Source organism: Gouania willdenowi, chromosome 5 (assembly GCF_900634775.1).
Source record: "Gouania willdenowi chromosome 5, fGouWil2.1, whole genome shotgun sequence".
Classification (NCBI taxonomy): domain Eukaryota; kingdom Metazoa; phylum Chordata; class Actinopteri; order Blenniiformes; family Gobiesocidae; genus Gouania; species Gouania willdenowi.
Window position 1 is genome coordinate 24,640,073 of NC_041048.1, and position 19,187 is coordinate 24,659,259.

General features: G+C 39.1%; 2 protein-coding genes across 4 annotated transcripts; one reads left to right on the plus strand and one right to left on the minus strand.

Annotated features, from left to right (window-relative positions):
- The first annotated feature begins 8,140 nt into the window (after positions 1 to 8,140).
- On the plus strand, positions 8,141 to 14,591 carry aqp7 (aquaporin 7). 2 transcript variants are annotated; one of them, XM_028445871.1, is made up of 7 exons: positions 8,141 to 8,599; positions 9,847 to 9,973; positions 10,070 to 10,207; positions 10,285 to 10,403; positions 10,477 to 10,694; positions 10,764 to 10,879; positions 14,219 to 14,591. In XM_028445871.1, exons 1-7 carry the CDS (start codon positions 8,462 to 8,464, stop codon positions 14,224 to 14,226), a joined length of 864 nt encoding a protein of 287 aa, XP_028301672.1. In that variant the 5' UTR covers positions 8,141 to 8,461; the 3' UTR covers positions 14,227 to 14,591. The 2 variants fall into 2 exon arrangements, with proteins under 2 accessions (XP_028301672.1, XP_028301671.1); XM_028445870.1 differs by lacking the exon at positions 14,219 to 14,591 and having other exon boundaries at positions 10,764 to 13,251.
- On the minus strand, positions 13,369 to 19,108 carry tpgs2 (tubulin polyglutamylase complex subunit 2). 2 transcript variants are annotated; one of them, XM_028445872.1, is made up of 7 exons: positions 18,937 to 19,108; positions 18,753 to 18,832; positions 17,675 to 17,762; positions 17,441 to 17,581; positions 17,194 to 17,304; positions 16,927 to 17,090; positions 13,369 to 14,563 (listed from the first exon to the last, which is right to left on the minus strand). In XM_028445872.1, exons 1-7 carry the CDS (start codon positions 19,010 to 19,012, stop codon positions 14,345 to 14,347), a joined length of 879 nt encoding a protein of 292 aa, XP_028301673.1. In that variant the 5' UTR covers positions 19,013 to 19,108; the 3' UTR covers positions 13,369 to 14,344. The 2 variants fall into 2 exon arrangements, with proteins under 2 accessions (XP_028301673.1, XP_028301674.1); XM_028445873.1 differs by lacking the exon at positions 13,369 to 14,563 and having other exon boundaries at positions 16,933 to 17,090; positions 17,225 to 17,304.
- Positions 19,109 to 19,187: the final 79 nt, after the last annotated feature.

Consider the following 19,187-nt stretch of genomic DNA (forward strand, 5'->3'; position numbering starts at 1 on the left):
TCCAAATGTTTTCAAGATCACATTGTACTTGTTTTTCTTCTGGTGTAATGATTAGCGAGTTTCAAGCTGTGAGTGTTTTTTTCTATTTATTTTCTATGGAAGCCCGTTTCAGCCACTAAAAAAAAAATAAAATAAAAATCACCAAGGAAAGTCATAATTATGAGTTAGTGAAGTCATAATTATGAGATAGAAAGTCAGAATTATGAGAAAGAAAGTCATAATTATGAGTTAGTGAAGTCATAATTATGAGATAGAAAGTCATAATTATGAGAAAGAAAGTCAGAATTATGAGTTAGTGAAGTCAGAATTATGAGAAAGAAAGTCATAATTATGAGTTAGTGAAGTCAGAATTATGAGATAGAAAGTCATAATTATGAGATAGAAAGTCATAATTATGAGAAAGAAAGTCATAATTATGAGTTAGTGAAGTCAGAATTATGAGAAAGAAAGTCATAATTATGAGTTAGTGAAGTCAGAATTATGAGATAGAAAGTCATAATTATGAGTTAGTAAAGTCATAATTATGAGACACTTAAACACATTTACAGCAGCTTGTTCATATAGTGAGTAGCTGACACTGAGAGATGCTGATAAGACTATCAAAGACTACTTTAGACGGGGTTTTACAAATGATGAAATATTTTTGCTTGAATTTGCTTGCAAATTCACATAGAAATATGCTGAGTAAGCGCACCCTTGAAAAGATACTAAGCAAAAAGAGGCTCTGGTGTCCAAAGGATAAAACTGATGTGGCTGAAGTAGCGCGGTTTATTGAAAAAACAAATGGAGATTTCTGGTCAGTGCCATGGGTACAGATGGATGTACCAAAAATGTTTCTCATAATTATGACTTTACTAACTCATAATTATTACTTTCTTTCTCATAATTATGACTTTTTAACTCATAATTATGACTTTCCTTGGTGATTTTTTATTTTTTTTTAGTGGCGGTAACGGGCTTCCATACATATATATCACTTTGGACTCTTGGTTAAAAGTTAAAATTCAGGCAGGTCCGTTTTTGCAGGTGTGGCATGGTAAAGAGGACTTGTGGGCTACAGGGTGACCAATTCAACTATAAAACCAATGACTCACTATGATCTTGAAACCTCCTCAATCCTCCCTGAAATGATTACACAAGCCTGACAATGTATCAGGAAAAAGAGTTGTGCATTGATAGGTAAATATACTGTTCACCATGACTCATATTAGGCCCAACATCACTAGAAATACTTGTTTACCACAAGGTAATCATGGTAAAAAACAAACTATTATTTAAAATTGTTTAGGTTACCACTAAATATGAGTTTTTGCTGGATAATATTTAACCCTCTTATTGTCCTTGGGGTCAATTTGACCCCATTTAATGTTTATCATTCAAAAATAGTTGAATTTCATTTCTTTGCTTGATATTTAATGAATTTTCCTAATTTGATGGGTAAAATTGATTACGCATTAAAACTATCATGATAGTATTTGTTCAATGTGCTGAACATGCATATATATATGTAGAATTGGTGTTCCTCTTGGGTCAATTTGTTTCAGCTGTGTAAAACTTGTCTGTCTGTATGTGACCCATGTGTGACCTTACATCCCCATTGACCTGAAGGAAAGGTCATGTCATCACCACAACCAATAGGGCTCATGCTCTTGTGGTCATTAATGTTGTCAGTAAATTTGATAAGATTTGGATAAAAAACTATTCAAGATAAATTAATTGTAATTTAAAAGTTTGGCCTGGTGGTGACGCTAGAGAACAGGTCAAGGTTTCTTTATTAAGGGGTATGTATTCAACAAATCAACAAAGTGCCGAACACAAAAAGTTGGTCAACAATTATCTGTAAATCATTTTCAGGAGGCAAATATCTCTGGGGCCAGACTGACCCCATAGGGTAAAATGTGTTATTTGAGGACAATAGGTTAAATAATTCAATCCCAGATAGACATAATAGACCTACAACACGTTAGGTTTCATTTATATGTGCGGCGTCCCCAAATAAGTAGGCTATTGCGTAACTACATGAACGTTAAGGGACAGTTTTCTAGCTGACACATTTTAGATGGAGTGACACAACTTTTCATTTATTTATTTGAATGACTCAGAATTTAGAAGTTTTCATTTCTTTATGCTGCAGTTTTATTGTGTCACGGCAAATTTGCGGTTGACCTCATTTGGAGACATGATTTATTGCTCTGGTTGAATGATGGAGTCCAGTCGAAGCATGATGATTTTATAAAAAAGATTTATTATAAAATTAAATAAAAAAGGAGTAAAAAAAGAAGCTTCCATCCTGTAGAATGAAAAGCAGGCCCCAACAAGGATGGTCAAAAGGCTCCTGGCAGAGCAAAAAGCAAGACCCACTCTAACTAACAGTTTCACAGCTTAAGCTTTTATACAGATAACAGAAAAAGTTCCACCCTGAGGTGAGGAGAAGGAGGGAGTCAGATGCCCAACAGTGGAAACGTTTGAGGATGATGAAGACGTGTATATTATGAGGAAGATTTGGCGCCGCTCTTGTCTGTCCTTGATAGTGTGTGTGCGTGTATGTGTGCATGTGAGTTTGAGTTTGGCCTTCAGCAGAGACTCTGTGTTGCACTGAGTACAATACGATCTGTACTGTTTAATCTAACATGACTCAGCTGTTCAAAAGTGCAAAGAGTAATGCAGTCATCATGTATTAAAACATGACAAATTGTACACATGAACACACATTAGACGATATGATGATGAATATAATAATTGCCATAACAATTGCATTATTAAATAGAGTGAGGAAACAAAAGCGTGGTGTGGGGAGGGCCGCAGAGTCTCTGACGGGGCTAGTTTGGGCCTCCTTGGGGTTTTGGGAAAGCCCTAAGTGGGACATAACATAGATATGTTGGATTGCAACAAATTGCTCGACAATACGTGTAAGCACTCCTTCTTTTCACAATCACCATCTTTGTTGAGCAGTGAGAAGTTTCACTCTCTTTAGTCTCGCTACATATGTCACTACACTGGAACAGTAGATTACTCTACAATAGAAACATTATAGAGTGAAGCCACAGTCAAAATGCCTTCACTCTAATCCTTCCTTTTAACAACTAAGTAAAAAAAAACAAATGCATTATTTTATTTTTGCAAGAATAAAACATGCAGAACTTTGTCAAAAACGTTGCACTATATGTAATGTTAACCTCTGATAATATAAGCAGACAAAAGAAAAATGTTCGTGAGGCCATGTCTTTGGACGGAGCACTGATAGGAGGGAGTGAAGCTTCGAGGAGGTGCAACTCTCCCATATTGCAGACTATACTCTGTAGTAATGCGATTTAATTAATTTGGCCTGGATAGAATCTGCATCCTCATCCATCACTCCACATCACACCCTCACATTTGTCTCTCAAATTAATTAAGACTTAATAGATGGCTCTGGTAGAAATGTGCCCAAATATATGGCAGCTGTGATGGATGAAAGATCTCTATATAATATTGCATATGTCAATAATTTTATGAATTATGGATATAATAGTATAAAACATCATTTTCCATCACGATTTGTTCATTTTAAACTCTGGAGCATTTTAATATATCACATTGCGAACAGAAAATATTCCCTCCTGAGTAAAACAATTTTCAAAGTCATCATCAACAGTATAAGCTGAGTCAGTTTACCAGTAATATGTATTCATTGTCATTACGTAACATTGGTATACTTAAATTAATAAAATAAGTTGCATTCAATACAGCTATTGTTATTACCATAGTAATATAAAAGGTATGAATGATATCCTAGTATTTAAATGTCAGTGTTTACTTTAAATACAAGAACACAACTAACAAAAAACAAGGAAATTTAATATTAACCAACCTCCTAATTATAAGCAGTCTTACTTCAGTATTCCAGTGGTCATACTGGTCATTGTGATATCGCTTATTGATTACTTTTTTTGGAGGAGGGGCAACCCACATGTCGCAATTACACAATTTTTATTGGTCTCCATGTGATACATTCAGAAGAAATCAACCATAAACAGAAACTAAATACTATATCAACACAAATGGGAAAGAAAGTGAGGGGAAAATTACAGTATACATAATTTTACCATTCAAGCATTTTAAAAATGCTGTACTGGGTATTATTGCCATGCCATTTTACTTAAAGAGGAGGTATGATGAAATAATCACTTTATAATGGTTTTGGTAGAGTGATATACATCCATTTAGCTTCATTCAGAGAGCCAAAGTTGAAAATGTTTTGTTTCCTTCCTCCCTTGTTATTCCACATTTTGCAAAAAGTCTGCTCCAAAAGTGCGAGTTGGATTTTCCCCGTATTTGATGTCACCTACAGGAAATTCCTCCTCCTGACAATCCTCTCTACTCCTACCATGGACATAGTACACGCCTACCCTACCCTATCAGAATGTGAGCTCCTCCCTCTCAAACTATATTATAACTAAAACAAACACTGCGGTTTAATATATAATGTTTATTATACTATTATATTATCCAGGAGGCGAGCCTGCTGATGTTTACGGAGTCATATCTTGCAGCGCTAACACCGGACTCGGTTGTGGAATTGGACGGCTTCCAACTTTTACGCGGCGACGAGAGCGGTAAGCAGAAAGGAGGGGGTCTGGCTGTGTTTGTGAATGTTACAAGGTGTAATACGGGGCACATCACTATCAAGGTTTTACTGTAATGTGCAGTTTTTTGGCCGAAAACAATAACATGTGTGTGCATAGCAAAAGAAAATCGCTAGTGATCAACTGTTGGGTAGAGCGTCAGCATCTACAGACACGCCTACTCATGAATATGCAAAACTAGGCCCAAATCCTCCCGTTTTTAGAATTGCTCAGAAAGTCAGTTTTCAAAGGCCTAAAACTCCAGAAAACAGGTGAGTTTGGGAAAATAAACCTGAAATACTATGTTGTTGGGGTTCTTAGAACAAATGGAGATGGGTGAAAAATAGCATAATATTGGACCTTTAATGAAAATAGTATTCGATTCAAGCTGGCATTTGGGTGTGTGTTGCTCATTCAGAGTGTATATTAGTTAATCTGTGTAATTTACATAGAATACTATTAACTACTGAAAGTACTTAACAAGGGATGAAACTAGTTTGAGAACAGCAAGGGCCAACCTGTCCTGTGGCATCAGAGAAGCCAAGCAAAGGTACACGAAAAAGATAACAGGCCACTTAAAAGACACCAGAGACACACAGAATCTGTGGCAGGGCATCAAGACCATTACAGACTACAAACCTTTGCCACAGACCTGCAACAGTGATGTCCCCCTGCTCAATGACCGCAAGGCTGTGGGCCCAGACAACATCCCTGGTCGTGTGTTAAAGGATTGTGCAGAAGAGCTCAAAAATGTCTTTACTGACATCTTCAAAACTTCTCTCAAACAGGCTGTTGTTCCTGTGTGTTTCAAGACCACCAACATCATACCCGTGCCAAAGAAGTCCTCTCCATCCTGGTTCAATGACTGTCGACCTGTTTCATTAACCCCCATCCTCATGAAATGCTTTGAAAGGCTAGTCATGCCACACATTAAGTCCATCCTTCCCACATAACTAGACCCGTTCCAGTTTGCATACCGAGCCAACCACTCCACTGGGGATGGAATCTGTTCTGCTCTCCACCTGGCTCTTACCCACCCAGACACCAAGAACTCTTATGTCAGAATGCAGTTCATAAACTTTAGCTCAGCATTCAATACCATCGTACCACAACAGCTGATCAAGAAACTGGACCAACTGGTCCTCAACTCATCCCTCTGTAATTGGTCTCTCATTGAGAGACCACAAGCAGTACCGGTCAGCAACAACATCTCGAGGACCATCACACTAAGCACAGAGGCCCCCCCCCCCCCCCCCCCCCCAAGGATGTGTGCTCAGGCTCCGGCTCTTTACCCTTCTGACCCATGACTGCACACCAACATTCAGCATCAATCACACTGCAAAGTTTGCGGACGATACAACTGTTATGGGTTTCATTTCTAACAATGATGAGTCAAACTACAGAAAGGAAGCCAGCCATCTAACCACGTGGTGCCGTGACAACAATCTCCTTCTAAACGTGGGCCAGACCAAGGAGATTGTTGTTGACTCCCGGAGAGGCCACACACAGCACCCACCACTCACCATCAACAACTCTGCTGTGAAGAGAGTGAGCAGCACTACATTTCTGGGGGTGCACATTAGCGAGGACCTCTCCTGGTCAAAAAACACTGCAGCATTGGCCAAGAAAGGACAGAAGCGACTCTACTTCCTCTGCAAGCTGAAGAAGGCGAGAGCCCCCCACCCATCATGTACACCTTCTACAGGGGCACCATCGAGAGTGTCCTGACCAGCTACATCACTATGTGGTGCGGGAACTGCATCGCTCACAACTGGTAGACCCTTGCAATGTATAGTGAACACAGCAGGGAAAATCATTGGCATCTCACCCCCCTCCCTCATGGACATCTACAATACACGCCTCACCCGCAAAGCATCCAGCATTGTGTGTGACCTCACTCACCCATCACACGGACTCTTCAGCCTCCTGCCTTCTGGGAGACGGTACCAGAGCCTCCACGAGACTAACAAACAGTTCCATCCCCCAGGCCATCAGGAATCTGAACTCCTCTCTCTCTCTCTCCCCCTGGCCACCCCAGCTCTGGACATTGAACCTCACCACCCATCCTGGACACTTTTACAGGAATGCCACTTTATAAAGCAAAACCAATTCATAAAACAAAAAACAAAAATACTCTTAAAATAGAAAACAAATAATTTCTATTTCACTAGCTAAGTTAGTGCCTTATATTCATTTACCTGTGGTTAATACAAGGGTTACCCCGCACCCCCCATATTCAAACTTAACTAATTTAACCCCCTCAATGTTTTTCTCCAAACATAAATTACAAAACATGTAATTTTATTTTTTTTATTTTACTTTGTATTTTACAACCATTTAATGATAAAATACGTAACACATTTATATGACGTACCCCTTTCCAGCTGCACACTTGGTAGCTTCCATCCCCACACCATACCCGTCAAGTAACTTGTTTTATTCCGGGAAACTCCCGTTTTTCTTTACCCGTCTTTCCCGCCATCATCCTGTATGAGTATTTTCCCATAAATATCCTCTATTTTAATGTAATAATAATAATTAAAAAAAAAATATTCCTCTGCCTCTCCAAACTGAACGCTGTCACTAGCCTCGCGAGAACTGCCGCCTGAAGTGGCCTGGCTGGCAGTTCTTGCGAGATTAGTGCTGACAGCAGGAACAAACCCAGAAACAACTCAGAAGAGAGATAGATGGAATGTAGGAAGACATTCCGAGTCGAGTTTTCTTTTTTGGTGATATACAAAACTACAATATCACATATAGCGATACATATATTTTATAGCTTATTTTGTATCAAAATACTCTATTTTAGGAGTCGCTGCTTTTACTTCTCAGAACAGCACATAAAACTCAGTTAGATGGATTGCTGAGCGCATTCTAACCCAGACCTTCCCCATAACAAGTCACACTACAGAACTCACTCACACGTGCTGTCCCTTACAGGTGAAAAAGCCAAAAGTGGCACATATTGTGGAGCTGTTTGTTAATAAATGTGCAACAAACATTGACTTAATGTTAATAAGTTTACATCGACTAATGTAAATAAGTTCTTTGCTCTACATCCTATATCAATGTTTTGACTATAAATTGGTCTATTTTAATCCACTGTTCAAGGTAGTGACAGTGCTCCACTATGGTGAGTTAAGTGCTTCAACAGCTGTTCTTTAATAAAGGTGGACTTTACCAGTTACCTTCATGAAACCGTCTGAAAATACAGCTAAGGCTTCATATTACAGACCTCTGAAGATTGGAAGAGTACAGTCAATGTACAGGCCAAGAAAGCTGTTGCTCTAGGAGGTTTGAAGAACTCCAATTTGTCAACTGAAAATAATAAATTTGTAAATTTGAAACTATTTTTTGTTGGGTTTAAGAGCATAAAAGACTCATGCTTTTCAGGTCTGAGAGTTCTACTTAGAGATGGGAGACAAAATTCCATTGAAATCTAATCTCTCTAGTTTATTATCTAAACTCTTGTCATTGGGCAATTACTCCAATACATAAGTAAAGGGGATCTGAGTTGTGTCGCTGAGTGAGTGTGTCAGGGATTCAGCATACTAGGGAAGAGGGGGAGTCAAAAGGCTGCAAAAACAGTGGACAAATGCCTATTTGGGCTCGTGTGTGTGGGTGTGCGTGTGTGTGGGTGTGTGTGTGTGTGTGTGAGAGAGAGAGAGAGAGAGAGAGAGAGAGAGAGAGAGAGGGAGAGGGGGGCAGAGGAACAGAAAGTGAGAGAGTCAACAGAATGCTAGTTTGTGGAACACTACACATTGTATGAGTTCACAAGTGAAGCTTAGTTTTGATTGAAACTATTTATTTTTTTTCTAAGAGGATTTGAGACAAGGGTAAGAGATAATAAGATAGAAATGAAGGACTCGATGAAACCAGTACAACAGGGGGTTTCAGAGCGGAGGGGAGTCCATGTGACTCGAACCAAAAATTGGCTGAAGAATCAACTTGTTCGAGTTGGACTGGCAGAAACTCTTTGTACTTATGTCATGATGGTAAGAATACCTCCACATACAGCATGAAGATACTTTTGCAATGCTGTGTTTCTACTTAAAACTGTTGTTGTTTTGAAGGCTTTTGCTGGCCTATCTGTGACAACTATTAATCATTAATGCCATGCTCTTCACCCAGATAACCTTGCTTCTCTTTCTTATACACATAAACAGACAAAAGAAAAAGCTCTGCACACAGTCACATGGTGGGGTCGGTGGCTCGGGATTGGTGTTTTGTAGAGGGTGAACCAGGAAATCTAGGGTTACTGGAGGAATGGTCAGGCAGAGAGCCACATGGAGTGGGTGACCAAAGTCACATGTTGTCTATCAGCTGTTACAATAAACTGACACTGACATTCCTGGAACAAGCACATATACATGTCTGTAAACTCATGGTTGAGGATAAATGAAAACGTTTTATATAATAGTGATATACTAATACCACATTGATTTAAATTTGCTTTGCTCCTCATGAGTTAGAAGAGTAAATGGCACAATGGTGTTAATAGAGGCAGAAGATCTGGGTGTGCAAAGGGGCAGGTCAATAGAAAAAAGTCAAAGAATTATAAATGAATAAGTTTGTGATTGACTTTATAGGAAAGACATATAATATTATTTATTTAATGGAACTAGTAATAATGATGAGTGAAAAAAGCAGAAGCATGGGAGGGTTTTCTTGGGGAGTGTGATGCTAATAGCTGTAGTAGATCGCATAGATCAAGTAGGATAGGAATGGTTAGTTAGCTGTAGTTTCCTAAAAAAATCAAGTTTGATTGAAAGATTTGATTGATGTTGGAAAGATAGGCATTGCGCTGATGAGTGACTTTTTTGTGTGCAACTTTTTAGAGATAATGAAGGTTAGTGATGTTTTTGTTTGCATTTCATTCAGGTCAACACCTTCATGCAGATTAGTGTCAGTAGTGTGTGAAAAGTGGATTACATGCATAATAGGAGCCAAATATATTACAGTGGCTTTAACAATAACTGTTGGGAGTGGGTTTGATTGAGAAGATGATGTTTTAGTTAGATCCGGGTGATATGAACACTGAAGGGAGTGGCTGGAAAAGCTAACGTTAACAGCTGCTGGATATTTGCAATTTAACTTGGACAAAGAATGTTGCAGAAAGCAGCGCAATACATGTGTTAAAAAGTAAGTTTTTTTAATAGGTGCACAAAACTTTCTCTGTGCTCATATTCAAGCATAGATATGACTGTCTTTAATTGTTGCGTTTCCATCTATCTGTTTTCAGGCATTTGGTCTTGGCTCTGTAGCCCAAGTAGTGACTGGACAGGGTGTGTTTGGGCAGTACCTCAGCATCAACATTGGTTTTGCACTTGGCGTTGCTATGGGAGTTCATGTTGGAGGAAATGTGTCAGGTACAAGCACACATTACCATCAAAAATCCTTCGAGAAGCTCAATAATAGTTGGATAGGTGACATGGTCTCTTGTTTTCTAATTGTTTTTCAATAAGGGGCCCACATGAATGGAGCAGTTTCTGTAGCTATGTGTGTGTTTGGCCGCCTTGCCTGGAGGATGCTGCCCTTGTACATCTTTGCACAGTTCATAGGGTCATTTCTTGCAGCTGGCACAATTTATGGCATCTATTACGGTAAGAATATAATTTGGCACATTCAGTCTTACATGAGTAAATGTGTCATTGTTAATTTTGATTTATTTAATCTGCAGAGGCTATTCATGACTACTGTGGGGGAAACCTGACTGTAAGTGGTGCAAGAGCCACAGCTGGCATCTTTGCCACGTATCCTGCACCGTACCTTTCCTTGATGGCTGGATTTGCCGATCAGGTATCAAAGAAACCAGATTGAAGACCTACAGATAATAAATCACTGATCATTTCACTGCATTTGTATGCATTAGGTGTTTGGCACCGCAATGCTGCTGCTCTGTCTGATGGCTCTTTCCGATCAGAGGAACAAACCAGCCCCCGTGGGCAATGAGCCAGTCTTAGTGGGTCTCCTGGTTTTACTCATTGGCATCTCTTTTGGAAGTAATAGTGGCTATGCCATCAATCCCACTAGAGACATTGGACCCAGAGTGTTTACTGCTGTAGCAGGCTGGGGTCTGGATGTGTTCAGGTATGTTAGACAAATGCATTGACAATATCAGTTTAACAACAGTGCATAAGTAACTTTCTGCATTTTTAGGGCTGGAAACGGATGGTGGTGGGTACCACTAATCGCTCCGACCCTAGGAGGAGTTCTAGGAGCTGGAGTGTACAAATTCTTTGTGGAGATGCACCACCCATCTGACAATGAACAAGGCAAGAGTCTGGTGGGGGAGGAGTCTGTACCACTGGAGAAAAAGCAAAATGTATGCGTTTGATATGCCCAACATGAAAACTGAAGCATACAAAGGGTTAAAAGGTTCAGATGACCAAAAAAGATATACATCGATCAAGGTCTGAACTTGTCTTTAGAACATGCACCTTAATTGTACTCTACATTCATCCACTAATTGAAGGAGACCAAAGACTGAACTGCAAAAACTGTTCAGTTCATATGAAGAAAAAAAAATATGGGGTGGCTAATGCAAGACCAGACCAAGAACTTAAACCAGAATGTTGTAAAGAAAGAGTGGAAGATCTCAACATCACAAAAACAAAATTTAATGACTGAAAAGGGCACCAAGACAGGGGACCTGTCAACATAGTACACCATTATTACAATCAATCAAAACTCATATGTATGCACCCTTTAAAAGTTCATGAAAGCACAAGGGAATGTATAGTCAGGTACAGAAGTCTTACAAGAATCATTCAGAGGTAATACTAAACTCAGAAAAATCATTTTCTTCACATTCTGAAAGGGTCCCTGAGCAATGAAAACCAATGGACTCATTTGATTTTTCAGAGCAGACCTAAACCTTTTAAACCTTAGTATGACATCCTCTTGGATACACATATTGAATACATCAACTGTGTTACATAAAAACAAAAAAAACAATTACCAGTATTAAAGGTATTGTGGAAGATGTTTTTTTGGGTTCCAATTCCGGGTGGATTATCTAGACTGTTGGTCCTCCTAAATGTCAATCATTCTGACGTAAGGCCGTCGTACGTGCTTGTTCCCGGCTAGTTTTTGCTTGCTGCGCATGTGCACGCAACTGGAGTGAGTGAAGTGACTAGATTACATTCAAATTAATATAAATGACGTGACCTCAAGTTATCTCCCCTCAAGCGACATGACTTGCGTTATATGAGTGACTAATCAAGCACGACCTCCCACCTGCTACAGTGAGATGGCTGCAGCGGAGGTCTGCAGCCAGGACTTCTTAAATTTACTGATGCAAAATTAAAACGGTTAACTTCTTGAATAAGCCTACATTCTGCGTGAACTAATTTTTTAGTCAGCCCTTAAGTTGATCATATAAATCGTAAAAGCGGTGCTGTCTATGATACGGCCGGAGAAGAAGTGATCAACCCTCTCTCTCCCCTGTCAGCGGCAGACACACATACACGCACACATTGTTCCCTGGTCATCACGTCACCGAAGTGATGGAGTGACCAAAAAGCGCCACTATGTTCAAGAGTCTCATCACGGGCGATTGAAGTGACTGCAGTCGCGTTCGGTGTGAACGCACCTTTACGAGTGTTTGTGTCTCGTGAGCTACGGTTTCAGCCATTTATTGAAGCTTGCCATTTTCACCGGGTAAGTAAGCTTGTATGAGCGCTGCCAACACCAACTTGTAAACAGAGCTGTGCACGAGCCCAGTTTTCCTCGCACTTGTTTAATAGGCGTTCCCTCTTGGGAGCAAGTGTTGCACATGTGCATTTTTTCAAAAAGTGGAGAGGGCGTTTCTTTTCTAAACTTCGGGAAAATCCTCCCCTATAGCTTTAAGTTAAATTGACTTATTTGTAGATATACAGGTTGTTTTTTTTTTTTTTTTTTTAATTATAGTTCACTGTGGTTTATAAATGTATCCAGCTGTATGGTAAATAAATGAGAAGCCTTTATTGCTACTCATTAGATGTACAGCACATGGTGAGTTAAAAAAAAAAAAAATCACACGTACAGTACATTAGGTAACTCAAAATTGTTGACATCCTTGAATGCTTTTGATAACGTAACATCTATATAAGCAAATGAGGGCCATTTGTTACTATACAAACGCAAGATTTGCACATTTAGGGCTCTACTCTCCCATGTGCTCAAGTCCAAAAAGCCTTTGGCTGTGTGCTATTCTCCCCCTGTATTTAAGTCAGTCGCTGCACGTCTTCATCCCAGTTACGCACTGTGGGTGGAGCAGCCCTAAAATGTGGGTGTTCCCATTCAAATCTGCCCTTGCGCACATTCTCTGGTGTGCGTAAGTCCTTTTCCTCTTGGAGTAACCCTGGAATAAGTGCATTGCCCCGATAAGGTGAAATATTACATTGCACTATAAATATGGACAGTTACATTTAAAGCCACACAGACTCGGGCGTCACGCAGCAGCAGCTGTAATCACTCAGCCGCTGCTGTGCGATTAATTAAAACCTTGACAGACGCAGAATTCTGTCCATGTTGGTCAATGTGATTCAACTATTTTCATACTATGTCCAACGTAAAGTCAGTTTGATCCACTACAGAGTGAAACATGCTGTCATATGCAGATGAGGATGGACCACAAACTGTTCCAACACATATTTTAATGACTCAGCTCAGATCCCTTTAAACAATTTATATTTAAAACTGCGTATTATGGAAGCCAATAGTTCTGTTTCACTGCAAACATCCCTCTGTATTAAAGCAGGATGCTCTGTGACCAGGTTATTTCCTCATATCTCCAGCACATCTAACTCAGTCACGCTTTACAGCGATGATGATGAAGGTGATGATCAAGGAAAGAGATTTTAACTGACTCAGTCACACTGCAATAATCTGATCAATGATTAAATTAAACTCGGCTTTGAGCCTTTATTCATCATGTATATATGTTGTTACACATATATATTAAAAATTGTCTTCTGCAATTTAACCCATCCCCTGGGGGGCAGTCGGCAGCCATTTTGCAGCGCCTGGGGAGCTGATCAAATCAACCTGTTATATTGTTTATCAATGAAGGAGTTTCAAATCAAAAGTGAACTTTATCATTTTAACGTATTTCAATGACATTTACAAGCGTTGGAAAAACTCCAGGTTCTGCGATTTTTAGACATCCCAAAACAATGACATCACAGCCTCCTTTTCTTCAGCCCGCCTTCATTCACACACGCGCTTTTGGTCTACATTGCGCACGGTGTCAGCAGCCTGGACCGGAGAATACACATAGGAGAGAAGCGGGTAACTGCAGGCGTGCAAAAAAGTGCTTAAGTCCAGATGGGAGAATAGACTCCATAATGATTTTGTTTTAGTTTCAAACATATATCCAAACTTTGATTTGAAATGAATTGGAATCTAAAGATTTAACTTTTTGTTTCATGTTTTACATTCACTTCCAAGACAATATAACAAAAAGCGGTGGGAAAACTGCAGCAAATCATCAACTGCTGTTTTTGTTCACAATTAAAATCAGTATTATTTGTAGAATAAGTCTTTGCTATGAATTGTTTTTACCTGTATTAAATGGTTTCTTTTGTTACTGTAGCTCTTGCTATTGATGCACATTTTTGTTGTTTCTTTAGAAATGTAGTGCTCAACACATGATGAAAAGCAGTAATCATCAAACAGTGCATCCAATGAACAGGCAGTGGACAGACATGGACAAATCCATGCTATTCTGACATTATGAAAAAATGTCCACTTGGATTTCAATGTTTGACCCCACTGTATCTTGTTGTGCTGCTCGGACCCTTGACCACCCCTCCTGTGCTGCACTGGGGTAACTGCTTCTTCTTGGGTGCTGGTATTTTGGCTTTTCCTTTGAAGGCCTTGGTAGGATCCAACTTGTTTACATGGGAATCTCCAGCAGGATCTGCCATGCTGAGGTCACAGCTCAAGGTCAGGGGCTGGTAGAGGAATGCCCACTGCTGCAGAATAAAACAGTTAATACATTCATTTGTCATGTATTTGGCTTCATTTATTTAAAAGACTTGGGAATCATCCTTATTTTCTCTGCGAGTAAAAAGACCGTACCGGCACATGCCTGACAGCTCCAATGCAACGATGTTGGGTCCTTAGGCATCCAAAGCTCACAGTCTTCTAATATTCAGTTTTAAGGTTAAAAGATGCTTCCCACTACATAATATCACATTTATGTCAAGGTATTGTATCATTAAATTACATTATCAGCTTAATTAAAACTAACAAATAGGAATTAATGTTAACTTTCAAAGACCACTTGTCAAAAATGGCAAGCAAGGCATCTAATCTACTGGCAAGTTATGTACTAGTATACGTGACTGTAAATACTCAGGAAATGGCTGACCATTCAGTTATAAGGAAGTATACTGTAAAGCAGAGGTGCCTAATTTTTGTCATTGAAGGGCCAAAAATGAATTGCAGTGGAGGGCCGCGGGCCAAAACTACAGTAAACATTCATGTTCCAGTGCATGAAATTAAATATGCAAATAACATCACTGTGCAAAATAAACACCTAAAGTAGTTTTTAAATTGAAGAACACTTCTTTATTGTGTTTCATGGCTGAAAATTATCAAATGTTTAAATGTCTTCAAAGACATTTAGTGCAATACAAATTCATCAAAATGGGACACAACATACTGTACCCCCCCCCCCCCCCCCCCCCATGCAATCAAAACCCTACATTTCCCCTGCCTTGAAAAATCCTTTTAAACTCGAGAAAAATAATGTAATTAGACCTCAGCTTTAATAATAATAATAATAATAATAATAATAACAATAATCACTATAAAGTTTTATATAGCACTTTAAAAAAAAAACTTAGACACTTAATAGGAAGCTTTAGATTTTTTCTTATAAACCACTGTACAGTATTACATCATTTTGTATATTTTAACAAATATCAAAAAACAAAAAATACTATTTCAAATATGGGCAGAGGGCCCAAACTAATCGCTTGCAGGCCAACTTTTGCCCGCGGCCCCAAATTGGATAGCCATGCTGTAAAGCATGTACATGTATACAGCACTCATGCCTTGAAATCAAGAAGATGCTGGTATGCAAAGTATGTTATATGTTTGTTTTATTCAGTTTATATGTTCAGTTCCACTCCTTCCTGTGTCCACAGCAACTAAGAATTTATTCAATTTATTAGAGTTTTCCTGGCATTTTGACTTCGGATGTAAAGATGATTGAACGTTTACTTACAAGTTCTTGTGTTCCCATAAGCCTTATTTTAAAAAAGATTACATAAGAATGAGGAAAGTTGACTTATTAATTAGAAATTGATTGATAATAGAACCAAATAACACAATAATATAATCTATTTACTATTTTTGGTCCTGACATGTTGGCCAATAATGTAACTGTATGTCGACAGAGAAAATATTTACTTGTTATTAAATATGATTCATAAATATATTCAAGAACCCCTGAGTGGGAATCGCTGCTTTACATCAATGTTTATGTTGTTAAAGTATCCTCTCTTTAAAATAGCTTTTGTTGATTATTTTTATTGTACAGATCTTTGGTCAACAATTGTTGTTTTTAATGTGCTCTATAACTGACTTGACCTCACACCGTCTGACCCTTTGGTCCGGAGCAGCGTGACTCTACCAACCAGCGGTTACCTTCTGAAGGACTTCCAACCCAGGTGAAAAAGCCACACGAGCCAGTGGTCTCGGTTAGTGAACCAAACTAGTCCCACGTGGACTTGCTGGAGAAAATGTTAACTTACAACACTAACATTTTAACTTGAAAGTGATGTTTTGTTTATTTATTGCTTGGTGATTGTCCTTGTAAACTGTGAACTCGGGATGTCCCGATACAACTTTTTCATTTCCGATATGATACCAATATTGCAGCCTTGCATATCGGCCGATACCAATATTGATCCGATATCAGCATGAATCATACATGCTTTTTTTTTTCTCTCCTTCTCATCTTTAATAAAAAAAAAAACAATATTTACTTATTTTGTAGTGTGGAATGTTAGAAAAGCCTTGATCAAGTGAAGTTATTCAAACAGAGAACAATAGTCAGCAACAGCAGCAACATATCTACGATATTCTACAAATGAATAATTTTTTATTTTATTTATTTTTTTTTTATTTTTTTTTAAATCGGAAAATCCGGAAATTTTAATCCAATATCCGATATTCGTTCAGGCTACTATCGGACCGATATTGGATCAGGACACCCTTATTGTGAACTGTGCATAATGTGCCTGCCTTTAACCATCCCAAAATACTTTTAAAACATCTTGCTAGTGGTACTTTACAAACAGTTGCTAGATAGTCACATGTTTGGTACCTTAGCCTGTGGGCTTGGGCCATATGGTGTGAAGACATACTGCCACTCGGGTAGACCCAAGTTGGTTATCATCAGCCTGTAGTAGGAGGTGAAGGTTTCAGTCAGAAAATGCCAGCACAGTGAACGATCTAAGAACCAGATTTCACTCTGCTGGGCAACCACACCTAAAGAACACCAACAATGAAAATGTAAATGATGCATCAAATAAAACCATAGATTATGTGTAATGTTAATATAAGTTGAGCCAGTTAGCTATTGACAGAAGACCTGGAGTGCATTTTTTGTAGACCAGGCATACTTTTCCATTCCCACCACAGGAATCAAGCTCAAAGATGCGGCTCCGGGAATCAAAGTGGGGTGCAGGATGCAAATTCTGACCTGACAGATAGCAACAATACACAGTTACTAATAATGTTTTTGAAGAAGAAAGACAATTGAAATTGATGAGGTGGCATTCTTTTTGGGCTAAGCTTGCCAAAGGATCTGACTGTATGGTTTTGTGGTAATAAGTTACCCTTTTCTGTGCTGTCCTCCTCCCAGTCCAGGTCAGCCAGAGAGGGAGCATTAGGGAGGGAGAAGAGGGACACTGGTTGGAGCAGTGGGCACAGCGTTGCCACGCTGTGTATCACCATACAGCCGAGGGGAACACACTCACCTGGAACACAGCAGATTTACAGCCATGTGGCAGTCTCTGAAAAGGTTTTGACATCACTTAAATATCAAAAGTGAATATTTTAGTTAGACATACTGTCTAGTTTAACACTCCAGGTCAGTGTAAACCCATCAGTTGTCAGGTAGAAATCTCGCAGGTCCTCAGGTAAAATACATGTATTTTTCTGGGGAAACAAAATAAAGAGCTTAAACAATATAGTTTCGATGAGGGTGTATACAGCTTATTCACAATTTCTAAAACATCTCAACATTGGCGTTAAATGTCAGCCTTCGGTTGTACCCGGACCGCAGACAAACTGGACTTTAATTCCGGCACTTCCTGTTTACATGTGCAGTAAGCACTACCAGTACCCTGGTAAATAGGGTTAAGGTTAAGGTTAGGGCTAAAATAAAACTGACGGAACTAAAGCTAGGAGGATACGGGTCCGGCAGTGACGGAACTACCGGCATTCGGCCTACTGCGCACACGCACAGGAAGTGCTGGTGTAATGTAGAATAACCCTACCGTGAAAGTTTCCTACGGTAGACAATGGGCATGCGCACCCGGCGAACTGCAGATGTGCGTCCGTCATGTTGAAAAAAGGTATGAATCTTTCCTTTAATGTTTAGTGTTAGAATTAGGGTTTATCATAGTAGGGAAATTTAAGGTTGCAAAATATTGTAAGTATACGTGTAAATATTTACTACGCTATTAGCGGGCATGCGCCTGTAGGAAGCTTTCACGTGGAGGATTAGTTTTCACTACACCGGAGGCGGAACAATAGTCAGGTTTGTTTGGGGTCCAGGTCCGGTTTTATGGGGAACCAAACCTGCCAAAAGTATAAATAAATAAATGTAGAAATAAGTAAATAAATGTGGAAACAAAAAATGTAGAAATAAATAAATGTATGCATAAATAAATGTGTAAATAAGTAAATGTGTAAATAAGTAAATGTGTAAATAAATAAATAAATGTGTAAATAAGTAAATGTAGAAATAAATATAAGACATTTAATTATTTATGTCCCATTTATTTACCAGTTTTTATCAATTTCTTTACGCATTTGTTTGTCTGTTTAATTATTTATTTATTTATACTTTTGGCAGGTTTGGTCCTCCATAGGGTTTGACCCGCGGACCATAAGTTTAATACCACCGCTCCACTATCTTCGTACCTGTTCCCATGACAGCAGGCTCCTCTTTTCTGCAGGTTCCCTCTCTGCGAAACGCACGTCAACCACACCAGGCATGTTCTCTGGACCAACATAAAACAAATGACATCCACTCATACATTCGGAATATAAGATGACTATGTGTTTACAATGCTAGCTAAATTAAACTACTCGAAAAATAACTCACCCAGTATCTTGATTATACTGAGTGTCAGCCTTTCGGCAACACCTCTGAAAGCTGCGCTGTCTTCTGACTGTTCCATCGGTAATGTTTGTGTTTACTAATATGAAAAACACTGCTGCATTGCAGAAGCATTCATGTACACATCAGCTGAGCTCAAACGTGCACAGGAAGCTACAGTTCACGAAAAATGACACACATTTGGGCCAATGGGAGGCAGTCTTTCCACGTCGCTGACCAATCGATTGTCGAGCTGT

Excerpts from the sequence above, each read along its gene's own strand:
- aqp7 (XM_028445870.1), top strand. The coding sequence starts at position 8,462 with ATGAAGGACTCGATGAAACCAGTACAACAGGGGGTTTCAGAGCGGAGG. Across the intron at positions 9,974-10,069 it reads TGTTGGAGGAAATGTGTCAG|GGGCCCACATGAATGGAGCA; the intron begins GTACAAGCACAC and ends TTTTTCAATAAG. Across the intron at positions 10,695-10,763 it reads TGGGGTCTGGATGTGTTCAG|GGCTGGAAACGGATGGTGGT; the intron begins GTATGTTAGACA and ends CTGCATTTTTAG.
- tpgs2 (XM_028445872.1), bottom strand. The coding sequence starts at position 19,012 with ATGGAACAGTCAGAAGACAGCGCAGCTTTCAGAGGTGTTGCCGAAAGG. Across the intron at positions 17,582-17,674 it reads CTGGAGTGTTAAACTAGACA|GTGAGTGTGTTCCCCTCGGC; the intron begins GTATGTCTAACT and ends GCTGTGTTCCAG. Across the intron at positions 17,305-17,440 it reads GGAGGACAGCACAGAAAAGG|GTCAGAATTTGCATCCTGCA; the intron begins GTAACTTATTAC and ends GCTATCTGTCAG.